Consider the following 14,356-nt stretch of genomic DNA (forward strand, 5'->3'; position numbering starts at 1 on the left):
AACGTGCACCACGCAGTAGTGATGCACGATCGACTACACTCCGGTATACGATGCTGCACCAGATCGAGATCGACGGGCAGTGATAGGGATTGAGCCTGCAGGATTCCTGGCACCCGCGGCGCGACATTCCGTTCCGCTTGCTCCTAGCAGCGGGGCGTCATCATATTCGGCCACCGATCCCCTATCAGTATGCCCATGAATGCGTTTAAGAAAAAAAGAATCATTACCGACAAAATACGTCCGAAGGCGACTACTGCAAGTGAAAGATGACGCAGAGTATCGAGAAAGCAGCCCGTTACTTTGGAGCTCAAGTAACGTGTTTCTTTTGAATCTCGATCACGAATGAGTAAAGGTGTTTAGTTAATAGAATGCTTTTTCTTTTAATAACGTGTACATGTTTGGTACTTGGTATCTCTCACTCGCGAATATTTCATTCCCAGAATGTCGCAGGGAAGCAGAAACAAGGTCACCACGGGAAACGATTTAACTCGAATAGTAGGGCGCAGTCGGCTGCTTTTGACAAAAACACAAAACGCAGTCTGTTTGTGTCATACAAATAGACTGTGGTTTGTGTTATAGTTACAGAGGAATGCCATCCATGTAACAAAACAGAAAAGAAATACAGTCGTCACGCGCGGAGCGGACGCGCAGCTGCTCTCTGCCCGGAGCTCCGACGAACGCGGGACGAGCAAATAGTCGTTATCTTTCTCCCCCCTTGGTGCTATGATTACTCTGTAAAAAAACAGCTGAACAACGGGAGCGCGTCAGTGCAGAGCCCAGCGAGGGCGCCGGCTCGTGGGAGCAGGTGCCGCGCCCAGCGGGGTATATAAATATAAAAAAATGTATCTTATATAATTTATTCGCATATTAGAGCATACATGCCAAACCAACTGCAAATTCTGCCCCCCCCCTTTCCCTAAATCTCCCATTTTGCTGGGGCCTCCTCTCCCCCCTCCCATCATACAGCATTTTGTCATGCCCCCCCCCCCCCCCGAATCACAGTCCTGGCTACGTACCTCCATTGGTGAGTATGGTAGATACAAAAACTTTTCTTGGACATTTTTTTTTTTTCGTGAAACTGTTCGTTTCTTTTTTTTTTTTTACTTGCGTTTTTAAGACCATGTTTCTTTATTTGCGCCTTTTCTTTATTTCCGCCTGTGCTCGCCCCACATAGCTACGCACTCCGCTACACTATGAATTTATATAACAAACTTCCAACCGAGAAAGAACTCTCGAGTGCATGTGCGCACTGTGCAATTTGGCGTTCCCAAAATTGCTGTCGTGCGGCATTTGTGTTCTTGTTAATTGTAGAATGAGTCTGGTACTTTCAAACTGTCTCTCACTTAAACTAAAACCGAAAAGGTAAATATTTTTACTGCCTTCTCGGAAAATTCAACTTTAAACATTTATTTCCCTACAAAAATCAAGTTCGATCTTCTCGATAAAAGGAACTCAGAGGATATCAGACCACGCAATGCATGTTCGAGTGCAATGCGACTCGAAACTTTCCCACAGAAAATGACTCAGTCTTCGGCAGAAATACCCCTCTTAATTCCCCCATTCTCGTTTCGGCGAAAGGAGAAGTGAAATGAGCGCCAACTCGCGCAGGTCACTGGTCGGCCCGTGGCGAGAAAATTTCCCGTCCAGCCTCGCGGCCATGAGAGGGGCTCATCTGCTCCCGTACGTCGAGTCGCTGGCACCGGGGGGCGATTTTTCACTCGCGCTTGCCTGCCTGCCCACCTCGCTTTTCGACCGAGACGCCCCTCCCCGGGAGCACACAGCTGGCCGATCATTTGTTCACCCGTACCATCGACGAAGTAGCAACAAAAAGGAAAAACGACGTTTCAGCTGACGTCGTTTTTATTATTGTTTTGTTTTTCTGTGATTCCCCGAGGTGGTGGTGGCGGTGGGACGGGCGCGGGAGCAGCAGGCGCGCCCCACTTTAAGAACGCGTTTGACCCGCATCCGCCTGCCGGCACCGCCGAGTCGCGTACACTACGCGCTCGACGCCGCCGACTCGCTGCCGTTCCACCTCGGCGACTTCGCCGCGACACCCCGTCGCCGTCCAGTCGCACCGACGAGCGCCTCGACCGAAGCCGCCGGGGGGTCGAGTCCCTTCAGCGACCTTGGCGTCTGTCTTCGGGCAGACACTGAGCCCTCGGATTAACCCCTAGTGGCCCGGATTAACCCCTTCTGGGATCGGGGACCGTGGATAGACGGAGGCTGCAGAGGCGCCCCCGTCGGGGCAACGTGGACCATGCCGGCTCCTCCGGGACCATGTTGGCTGCTCGTGCTGCTGGTCGCTACCCTCGCCTTGGCCGGAACCAGCGCCACGGTGTTTGGCACCTCCGCGTCTGTGGCGGCGGCGGCGTCCGTGTCCCAGGTGGAGGTGCCGGCCGTCCCGCTGGCCCCGCCGCCCGGCGGGGTGAAGAAAGTGATGTACTACGACGGCAAGACCCTGGCCAGGGTGGAGTACGGCCAGGACGGAGTGACGCTGCAGACCTGCCGCCTCTTCGAGCTCGAGTGAGGCGCCTCGCTTTCTTGTTTCGTCCGTTCGGACTCCGGAGTGGGCTGGTCGGGACCAAAGACCTTCTGTACTCCGTGTCACCTTGCAATAGACCACTGCGGATACTACGAGTCGTCCCACGGCCAATCCCAGGGCTGGGAACGTATCCCGCAACTGTCCCTCTCGAAGATCACGTAACACTTTCACGGCCTTGGATTGGCTTGTAGGGCTCGTAGCATTCTCTGTGATCCATCGTAATGCGAAACGCAGTGTAGATGACGAGTCAATGGGTGCAAGGGAGGAAACGCTCCAAACCCCCATACACTCTTGAAAATGCGTCACATTGCGGACGACTACACCTTTTGCAGGTTTTTTTAACCTTTTTCAGTCGTAGAATCTATAGTATTGGCTTTCCGGGTACTTTGTGGGAAAATGGACGCACGAGGGTAATTTTTGTATTTTTATATAGTGCATGCGCGTTGCCAGAACCGAAGCCACTGGTAGTTGTCCTCCTACACTAACCTGTATAGGTCTGGATAGTCATGGATCACGACGGTCTATGTATGCGTTACGTAGGCAATTAGTTAATTAGCGCAGATAACAAACAGGTCATCTTCGGCGGAGAACTGAGACTGGCAAAGGGAGACAGCCTGGTGGCCCTGGACATCAGTCATGTTTTGCTCGTTTCATTCGTTTTTCTCAACAGCTTGATCTTTTTTAGTCGCATTTTAAAGTTCTGCATTCCAAAGTGTACAAGAAAGATAATCGTGCGTTTGCAAAATATTGCTTGTGACAAAAAAAGAATCGGCATGTTACTCGAAAATATTCTTGAAGTGCTGCTACGACTTCCGGAAAAAGGCCGTCCACTTGTCGGCATCAAATTTGCCGCAGTTAAAACAAAATCCCGCGCACCAGTCATTTGTCGGTTTGTGTCGAACATTTGGTTAGTGGCCCTTGACGTCAATTTCCAACCCTCAAGGAGAGGCACGTACGGTATAATTTGTAACAATTTTCGCACAAGCCTCACATTTTCGCATTAATGGGCCTATCGATTGGTAGTGCGGTTTCTTTGAACCAGGTCGATCATTTCTAACGCTTCGAATGAAAATGAACATATAAACCACCAAAATACGGATCTTGAAAGGGCCTCGATATGGTGAAAGCGCGTTTGCAAGCAACTTTTTGGGGCAATTACAAGAACTTCGCCGCTTGCCAGAACAAGCTGTCAATCGTGGCTCTGCGACTTAATTATCAAGAGCAAATCAAGAAACCCTAAAGCCTGTAGCGCACTTGTAGAGCACTCTCGAACACTTATTCATTGGCGCCCGTTGGAATATATCTCTCGATCCTTGGCACTGGCAGAATTTTAATGCGGCTTCTGTGTTGTACTCACCATGTCTGCAAATCCCTGGCATCAAATTGATGATTCTAATATACTTTTGTTATTTATAAATAATTTAGGAGCCTTTTTTTTCTATATTTCTGGTACAGGGTGCCCTCAAATGACCTGGACCAGCGGCGTTCATTCCGGGGCAGTACAAAAGCCATGCGTGAAAGAACTCCGACTTCGTTAAACTGTAAACAAAGCAACCAAAAAAAAAAAAAAACGATATTGGATTGGACTGCCACATTTCCTGTTGTGGCAATATTTTGGGCAGTTCGTATCATATGCCGCATGCATGCCCATGCGGCATTTTACCCGTTTAGGTGAGCACTAAGCTGGGCCAGCTCATAGTGCCGCTGTGAGATCATGCCTGGATGGTTGCTGACTATTTCAGACATAGGGTGGGGACTTGGTTGCTGAGGAGCTTGAGCAGATCGTGCTTTCGTGAAACAACACCTGTATCCGGTCTCCTTCTTGCCCTCTGTTGATTAAAGTAACTTAGCGCCATCAAACTTTTTATGGTCACCGATTTCGATAAAACAGAAAACTTGGACTATGTATTAAGTGCACTTTCCCGCGCACTCTAATCTACCTCGCTAAAAAAATTTAATTTCTTTGGCGAAAATACATTTCTGAAGATTTGCCTTTCATATATCTTATAAGAAAGTCAGTCGTATATCGGGCTCACACTGCTTATATTACATCATACAAAAGACAGGCTGCATACAGATTCGAACGCGAGTCACCGCTAGATCCGTGCTTCGAATGCCACGTAGCAATTAGTTCAAGGAAAAAACGTGCCATGCGGCATTCGAACCACGGATATTCCGATGACCCGTGTTTGCCGACTTTCTTTTGTGCGATATATGAACAGTGTAACCCCGGCTTTGGTCGTACAACAAATGCTCGCGGACATGTTCGGAGCATACATGCTCCGTGTCTACAGAGAAAAGAGCGTCTTATGCATGATGTTTATGGGCAGTGTGTGACAGCGTCTCTGGGAGAGAATTCAACCGGCGCATTCAACTTGCCAGCAGGAATCAATTACGCGGTGCTGCGTCTCTCGGTACAAAATCGCCTCCCTCGCTTTACATTCCTCGAGGGAATCATCAGTGGGTCAAACCGACGGGTCTTTCGGTCGGGGTTCCTGCGTCTGATGTCTCTTCCCCTGCGGACGCAGTGACGAGCGCGAGGCGGAGCCCATCATCAAGGCGCAGGGCCTGCCCGTGCAGCCCGTGGACCTGGCCACCATGCTGCGCCTCATCTCGCAGTGCAGGGAGCTGCGCGACTGGACGGCCAGCACCAACAGCACGCTCCAGTGGAGCGCCTCTTCGCTCTGGAGCGGCATCATACCCGGTGAGAAGGGACCCCGTGGCGCCATTGTAAACTTCCCTGTTTTTTCTTCTCATATAACTTTTTTTTTCCTTCAATATCAACGTTAAATGACGCGTTGAAAATAAAATGCGAGATAACTATACTGCCAGGACCCGATTACGAGACGGAATGTCCAACGAGCCTGAATGTCCAACGAGACGGAAGATGCAATAATGGATATTCAGGCACGTTGGACATTCAGGCTCGTTGGACATTCAGGCTCGGTTGGATCTTTCGTCTCGATGGACATTCAGGCTCGTTGGACATTCCGTCTCGGTTGGATCTTTCGTCTCGTTGGACATTCAGGCTCGTTGGACATTCCGTCTCGGTTGGATCTTTCGTCTCGTTGGACATTCAGGCACGTTGGACATTCTGTCTCGCCTGTCACGTGCTAGAATAATTTTCCTTCTTAAATGTACAAACTTGTGTGCATATTTAGTCCGCGTTCCTGCAGGCATTTCTGTAGTTTCATCATACTAAAATGTCGTGCCACAAAGCCGACGTGGACGGACCGACAAAGAAACAGAGCAGACACAAATATTATAATTTCATCTATAGGAAGGCTTGGTGGTTATTGAGCTGAGTGCCGATGCGCAGCTATGTACCAGTCGGTTAAAGGTGTCGATTGTACGACGCCAAACACTCCTTTGATATTAAGATTTCAAATGTTTCGAATGTTCCGATGACATAGGTCAGCCAGTTTGAAATCTAGAATAGGGATGCAATGTCCGGGTATTCTAGTGCGTCGCAATTGGGGGACGTCTATGAAAGCCGCGCTTCAGATCCCAGGGATTTCTAGTTCAGTTCTCATCCCTGCCCATTTCGATTTATATAGATGAGCTACATACGGAGACCCGCATTGTAAACACATGACCACCCGCCAGCGCCACTGACTATGCGCAGAGTCAATATTTATTTTTTTTTTAAAGGAGCTTTGGGAGCTGTGGGTGCGAGGCATCAAGAGTTTGCACAAGCGTAATTTCCCACTAATAAAAAATATAGATATCTTTTTTAAAAATAAAATCTACATCTAACGCGTCTATAAATGCAGGGGGGGGGGGGGGGGGGGGTGTCACCCGACAATTCCTGAGTAAATGCAGAAAAATTGGGTGGATTTGACAAATTTTTATTTTTGTTCGTTTATCTCTGGAACAGACTACTACTTACTGTACACTGCAGTCGTCAGTAGTTTACATACGCTTATGGCCTGAATGTCCAACGAGACTGAATGTCCAACGAGCCTGAATGTCCAATCGGTCACGTGACAGGCGAGACGGAATGTACAACGAGACGAAAGATCCAATCGAGACGGAATGTCCATCGAGCCTGAATGTCCAACGAGATGAAAGGTCCAATCGAGACGTAATGTCCAACGTGCCTGAATATCCAACGAGACGAAAGATCCAACCGAGACGGAATGTCCAACGAGCCTGAATGTCCAACGAGTCTGAATATCCAACGAATATAGAATGAACCTTGCAAAGAGTTTAGAAAACATTTCTTTGTTGAATTGTAGGATTACTGATAGTTACGGCGGTGAAAAATGCGTTCGATGAAATCGGGAACCGGACATTTCGGTGCGGAGATATCGGTACGCGATCATTTCGGTATTCGGTCGCTTCGGCACTGGGCTTTTCAGTACCGGGATTTTTGATGCACGGCTATTTTGATATGCCGCTGAGCTTGTCCCACTGACGTTGGCTCTGTGAAGTCCCCAAAATGAAATTAAAATTATGCTCGTATATTTTGTAGACTTCATAAAATCCCGAAAACAATTAATTTATTGTTCGTTTTATATATCTAAATATAAAGATGATATCTATAATTTAAAAAAAAGACCTTTAAAAGCTCACACATGCTACAAGATCAAAGACCGAACTCGTTGACCATTGACAACCTGTCACGCGTTTGATTTTAGAAGGTCGTACCTCTGGACCGGAAACAAATGTGGGACCCACGAGCGTCCTCGGTAACCGGACAAAAGCTCACCGGACAAAAGCTCACCGGACAAAAGCTCACCGGACAAAAGCTCACCCGTTTTTTGACAGACCCGGACAAAAGCTCACCTGTTTTTTGACAGACCCGGCAAAAGCTCACCTCGATTTCTTTTTTTTTTTCCCTACCCGGGCGAAACACGGGCTGAAATAAAATGCGGACGCAATAAACATTGGACCATTTTTAGGAGAACTTGTACCTCATCCACCATTGAGTTGCGAATTTTTTAAAAAATACTTTGAAAGAACGGGAGTTTGGCCTGTTGGAAAAGTACAAGACAGATGACCAATTTAGAAAATTGTGCGGGATTTTAGATGGGCTCAAGTTCCTTCCACCACAGCTTGCTCCACAGGGAAAAGTCTACCGGTGACATCGGCTACCTGCTGGACTACTTTGATTGCACGTATGTCAACGGCCGCTCCCGTTATGCTTCTGTTCCATCTGCGGCGCAGACATGTACAAATTACTCAAAAAAGGTAGTTAAGTTAAGTTACTGAGTATCGACGCCAAAAGTAGTTGAAGTAGAGTAGAAATTACGCATTTGTAATATTAATTGAGTAAACTACTAACTACTGTAAAAAAGTAGCGAATTACCTTGAAGTTACTTTCGAAGTTACTTTTTATGTTTTTGTGGCAGCAAAATGAACAGAAGTTTTGATCAGTGAAAAACCCTGCGAGCCGGAAATAAATGCAGTCATTTTATGACTTCCAAAACAAATTATTCGCTCGCCGAAGCAATTGTCTTCCAAAGTTGTTATCGGAGAGTTTTCCTCTTTCCCTTCTAATAACGTCCTCGGTCAAGCTAAAAAGACGTTCCACCGTGGCGCTGGATGCAAAGACAGCGTTCAATTCAGAAGCAGGCTGTGCAGGGTCGGGTAAGCGAGTGTCGGCATCTTTGGTGTCCATGACGAAACATGTGAGGCTTGCCTCGGCTAGAGGGTCTTTTATAACAAACTCTTCTCTTTTTTTTTCTTTTTTTCTTGGAAAAGTTAAGATTGTTATGACTGGCCCCTCTTTATTCTCACGACGTTCGGAGATTTCGCCGAGCGAGTGCACCTGACCGTCAAGGGATCAAGTCTCGCGCCACGACGATGAGATCATCAGGACGACTGCGCGTCTCGTTGCAATGTTATAGCTACGCCACTTAAAAAAAAAAAAAAAAAAATTGTTTTTTGCCGTTGACGTTGGGTCCAACAAAAGGATCTCCCAAGGGTGACTCGAAATCCTCGCCGGCGACTACGGTATCCTGACGCGCCTGACAACTAAAACGTTTTCAACAAAGAGGAGGTCTCCCTGGCGTGGAAGGTCGGAAGGACGCGAAGGATTACGTGAACAAGCATCGGCGCACGTACAGTTGCAGCTGGAAGCGTGAACGTGCTCCCATGAACGGATTATCCGTGTCTGCGTTTATGCGCGGGGGAGTCCGCTTTGCAAGGGAGTATGCGCTGACGACGAGGCGACCATGAGAACAGGCGCCCAGCTGCGAGGTCATCCCAGTGGCGCCTACCGTGGAACCTACCACTTGAGCCAGAACTCACTAAAGGCACACCATGAAAACAACAACAACCCTCGGAGTGTCACCGTCTTTCACGTTTGCAGCTGGAAACGCGGCGCTTGCGTGCATTATCGGATTACGTCAACACCCGACCAAGGCTTGTCAAGCATCTCTGACTGCGTTCGTGCGCGCCGGTGTTATGTTTTGGCTGCTCGTCGTCGCCACCTTGGCCCACGGACGCCTGTGATGCAGTTTCTAGGGCTGCCGAGTGTAAGTGCGTGGGAAAGGAATGTGAGGGGGCCCCTTGTTCGTGAATGCCACTTAATCTGCCAGCGTCTTATTTATTTGTGCACTCAAACTTTTGTGATGAAAAAAAAAAAAAATAGGACTAAACTTCGAAAGTAGTTAGTAATTTGAGTAGAAGTTACCCAACAAACGTAGTTAAATTAAACTACTAATTACCCAAATAGAGTTGTAATTGAAAGTTACCAAGTTACTCGGAAAAGTAGTTAAACTACAGTAGTTTGAGTAGAGTAGTTGAACTACGTCCAAGTCTGCTGCGGCGGCACCCAGAGCGAATTCTTCCCTTCGCCTGACTCTGCGCCGCGGCGATCGGAGTTTCCCCTGGTACGCTGGAATATGTACGACACCGCTCTTCAAGATAAAAACCGGATGAACACCTGCGAAAGATAGAATACCGGGTTCCAGAAGCTCGTCGGCCACGCCCATCCAAGCGTCTGGAGGCTGATTGAATGCCTACACCAAAATCAGGCGCTCGTTGCCACGGCATTGACAAAAGCCCGGAGAGGTGAGCCCATCGTGACTTAAACAGCGCAAATAAGCCAAGATGTCTATCCAACTCGCCCAGCAACTCATCTTGAGGTGAGCCCACCGTAAAGCGGGTGCGAAAAAATTACTCTGCACCTGCAGAATAGTCTTAGAAATATTTGCGAGGGCTTGCATGTACATCTATATCTACCAAGACTGCTGGAGCTAGTGGGGGACTGCATTTTCTCTTTACCAATCAATAAATGAACTTGTTTCTATTAAAATCAACAAACCATGCGCCTGTCAGATTTAATTTATCGTTGCCTTTTTGTGTCGCACGCATGCACCTAAGTTGTCCGCACTCGTGTTAAGACCAACATGAAATTTTCTCGTGGTGAGCTTTTGTCCGGGTCTCTAAAAATATCGGTGAGCTTTTGTCCCGGTCTGTGAAAGAATGGGTGAGCTTTTGTCCGGTGAGCTTTTGTCCGGTGAGCTTCTGTCCGGTGAGCTTTTGTCCGGTGAGCTTTTGTCCGGGATTCAGCGTCCTCAGCCACCGTTTTTCCGTATTGTACGAGTTGCTATATTTTTCTTATTCGTGTCCCTAGTCCCGCAAAGATGATGTCCCTCGCATGGGAGAAAAGCGCCTGACTGAATTTTTATTATTATAATTATTATTAGGTGCACTCGGTGTAGTATCTGTAATTACTTTAAATTGCAGTTTTTGTTTTCTTCTTTTTTACAGAACGAACGTGAAAGATTTGGACATTTCTGATTGGACTTCTCGGTCCCCAGATACAAAATTCGATCCTCATATCAAAATCAGTGATAGAATACAACGTTCCTCCCATTAAGCCTTTGTGCAGCTAATCTCCTCAATTAGTGAGCTTTTGTCCGGTGATTGTGCGTTGACGCTTATCGCGACGATTAGTTTCGTATGCTTCGGCCACCAAAGCGATTGCTGTCGCAGTGAATCATGTATTAAGCAACTAGTAGGTAATATTAATAATTATTACAATACTTTTTTAGGGTTGGCTTCCGTCATTTCTGCCTTTCCTGGTCACGTGGCATGCAGCAATCGCACCGATACGCGCCCAGGTAGCATACCAAGGCTGCGATCGGATTTCAACTGGTTCTAGCTCTGTCACAGAGCCGCTGCGACAGTGCGACCGTTATTTATTCATATGCGTACATTACAAGTGCACATATGACCACGGCATCAGGAGGTCTTCCCAAATTCCATAATGCAAGAGTTGCGGGTGAACATACTCACGGAGAACCCGACTTTTATCATTTTGAATAACCCGGGTATGATTCACTATCGGACCCTTGCCGATTCTGAGAGCTGCATTTGTCATCCTCTCTTTTTTTAAAAGAAGGTCTCACTGTTGACGCCCACTGTCACCGGCAATCTACACACCCAACCCTAACCAACTCTTTACGACAGTTCGACAAACGGGGACTTTCACCCCATTCTTCATTCTGCGAATCGGGACGAATTGTCCTTCTTCCAGTTGTCCAGAGACCAATGGAATTTCGACGAAGTGACCAGATTCATGGTGCAATACGCTTACCCTACAAGAATAGAAAGCCACGTAGAACGATCTATTGTTATATTCACACATGATGCAGGCTATTAGTACATCCGGGTATGAACCTTCTGCTGCACGCCGAGATTGATGCGTTCGCTTCCTTTATCAGCAGTCAAGCTCCCACCTACCAAGATGTCATGAACTACCTCGACAAAATGGCGAGCTTTGGAGTGCTTCCAGAAGCCAGTTAAATTACATGGGCTTCTGAAAACCACTATATGTGACATGCACTATATGCATGTCACATGCAAAAAAAATATGCGTACTGTGTGATACTAGTATTATCGTTCTACTCACTGACATACAAACCTAATGGTAGGAAATGGATGCGTATGTAAACTACTGACGACTGAGGTGTACAGTGAGTAGTTGTCTGTTCCAAAGATAAACGAACAAAAATAAAAATTTCTAAAATTCACACAAATGTTCCGCATTTACTCAGGAATTGTCGGGTCACACCAGCCACCACCCCCCATGCATTTTCAGGCGCGTTAGATGTAGATTTTATTTAAAAAAGATATCTATACTTTTTTATTGTGGGAAATTACGCTTGTGGAAACTCTTGATGCCTCGCACCCACAGCTCCCAAAGCTCATTTTAAAAACTTAAATATTGACTTTCCGCATAGTCAGTGGCGCTGGCGGGCGGTCATGTGTTTAGAATGGGCGGGTCGTCATATGTAGCTCATCTGTATAAATCGAAATGGGCAGGGATGAGGACTGAACTAGAAATTCCTGGGATCTGAAGCGCAGCTTTCATAGACGTCCCGCAATTGCGATGCACTAGAACACCGTACTTTGCATTCCTATTATATATTTCAAATTGGCTGACCTATGTCATCGGAATATTCCAAACATTTGAACTGTTACTATCAAAGGGGCGTTTGGCATCGTACAATCGAACCCTTTAACTGATTGGTACATAGCTGCGCATCGGCACTCAGCTAACTAACCATCAAGCCTTCCTATAGATGAAATTATAATATTTGTGTCTGCTCTGTTTCTTTGTCGGTCCGTCAACGTTGGCTTTTGTGGCACGACATTTTAGTATGATGTATCTACGGCAATTCCTGCAGGGACGCGGACTAAATATACACACAAGTCTGTACATTTAAGAGGGAAAATTATTCTAGCACGTGACAGGCGAGACGGAATGTCCAACGTGCCTGAATGTCCAACGAGACGAAAGATCCAACCGAGACGGAATGTACAACGAGCCTGAATGTCCATCGAGACGAAAGATCCAACCGAGACGGAATGTCCAACGAGCCTGAATGTCCAACAAGACGGAAGATCCAACCGAGACGGAATGTCCAACGAGCCTGAATGTCCAACGTACCTGAATATCCATTATTGGATCTTTCGTCTCGTTGGACATTCAGGCTCGTTGGACATTTCGTCTCGTAATCGTTTACATACGCATGCATTCCTGCAAATAGGTTTGTATGTCAGTGAGTAGAGCGATAATATTAGTATCAAACAGTGCTCAACTTTTTTTTTTTTGCATGTGACATGCATAGTGGTTTTCAGAAGCCCACGTAATTTAACTGGCTTCTGGAAGCACTCCAAAGCTCGCCATGCTGTCGAGGTAGTTCATGACGTCTTGGTAGGTAGGAGCTTGACTGCTGATAAAGGACGCTTACGCATGTGTCTCGGCGTGCAGCAGAATTGGTTCACACCCGGATGTACTAATAGCCGACATCATGTGTGAATATAACAATAGATCATTCCATGTGGCTTTCTATTCTTGCAGAAGAAGCGTACTGCACCACAAATCCAGTCACTTCGTCGAAATTCCATTGGTCTCTGGACAACTGGAAAAAGGACAATTCGTCGAATAGGGCAATTCGCCCTATTCGCCCTAGACCGATTCGCAGAATGAAGAATGGGGCGAAAGTGCCCGTTTGTCGAACTGTCTAAAAAGAATTGATTAGGGTTGGGTGTGTAGATTTCCGGTGAGAGTGGGGGTCAACAATGAGACCTTCTTTCCAAAAAAAGAGAGGATGACAAATGCAGCTCTCAGAATTGGCAAGGGTCCGATAGTGAATCGTACCCGGGTTATTTAAAATGATAAAAGTCGGGTTCTCTGTGAGTATGTTCACCCGCAACTCTAGCATTATGAAATTTGGGAAGACCGAGCGAGGGGCTGACTTACTGATACCATGGTCACATGTGCACTTGTAATGTGCGCAAATGAATAAATCACGGTCGCACTGTCGCAGCGGCTCTATGACAGAGTTAGAACCAGTTGAAATCCGATCGCAGCCTTGGTATGCTACCTGGACGCGTACATCGGTGCGATTGCTGCATGCCACGTGACCGGAAAAGGCAGAAGCGACGGAAGCCAATCCTAAAAAGTATTGATTATTAATGTTGCCTACTTGTTGCTTAATACATGGCTCACTGCGACAGCAATCGCTTTGGTGGCCGAAGCAGGCGAAACTAATCGTCGCGATAAGCGTCAATGTGCCGAATCCTCCGGACAATCACCGGACAAAAGCTCACCAATTCAGGACATCACCTGCACAAAGGCTTAATGAAAGGAACGTTGTATTCTATCACTAATTTTAATATGAGGATCGAATTTCTGTTTCTGGGGACCGAGAAGTCCAATCAGAAATGTCTAAAACTTTCACGTTCGTTTTGCAAAAAAGAAGAAAACAAAAACTGCAATTTAGTGTAATTACACATACTACGCCTACTTCACAGAACAATATAGATAATACTAAAAATTCAATCAGGCGTTTTTCTCCCATGCGAGGGACATCATCTTTGCGGGACTAGGGACACGAATAAGAAAAATACAGCAATTCGTACAATACGGAAAAACTGTGGCTGAGGATAAGCACGATTAACGATTCTAAAAACTCTCGTGGGTCCCACATTTGTTTCCGCTCCAGAGAAACGACCCTTCTAAAATAAAACGCGTGACATTGTCAATGGTCAACGAGTTCGGTCTTTTATCTTGTAGCATGTGTGACCTTTTAAACGTCATTTTTTAACTTTAGAAATCACCTTTATATTTAGGTATATAAAACGAACAATAAATACATTGTTTTGGGGGGTTTGTGATGTGTGCAAAATACACGAGCTTAATTTTAATTTAATTTTGGAGACTTCACAGAGGCAACGTCAGATTGACAAGCTCAGCGGCACACCAAAACAGCCGTGCATCAAAAATCCCGGTACTGAAAAGCCCGGTGCCGAAGCGAACACATACCGAAATGATCGCGTACCGATATCTCC

The 14,356-nt window shown here is 46.6% G+C and overlaps 1 protein-coding gene across 1 annotated transcript in view; it reads left to right on the forward strand.

Moving 5' to 3' along the window:
• The first annotated feature begins 2,158 nt into the window (after positions 1-2,158).
• Positions 2,159-14,356, forward strand: part of LOC115316947 — a 32,503-nt gene continuing 20,305 nt past the window's right edge. The window contains exons 1-2 of the mRNA XM_029976498.4: positions 2,159-2,523; positions 5,071-5,246. Of these exons, the coding sequence (XP_029832358.2) occupies positions 2,258-2,523; positions 5,071-5,246 (442 nt within the window). The 5' untranslated portion in view covers positions 2,159-2,257. The remainder of the gene's footprint in view (positions 2,524-5,070; positions 5,247-14,356) is intronic.

Source organism: Ixodes scapularis, unplaced genomic scaffold, assembly GCF_016920785.2.
Source record: "Ixodes scapularis isolate PalLabHiFi unplaced genomic scaffold, ASM1692078v2 PGA_scaffold1__304_contigs__length_218370807, whole genome shotgun sequence".
NCBI classification, from domain to species: domain Eukaryota; kingdom Metazoa; phylum Arthropoda; class Arachnida; order Ixodida; family Ixodidae; genus Ixodes; species Ixodes scapularis.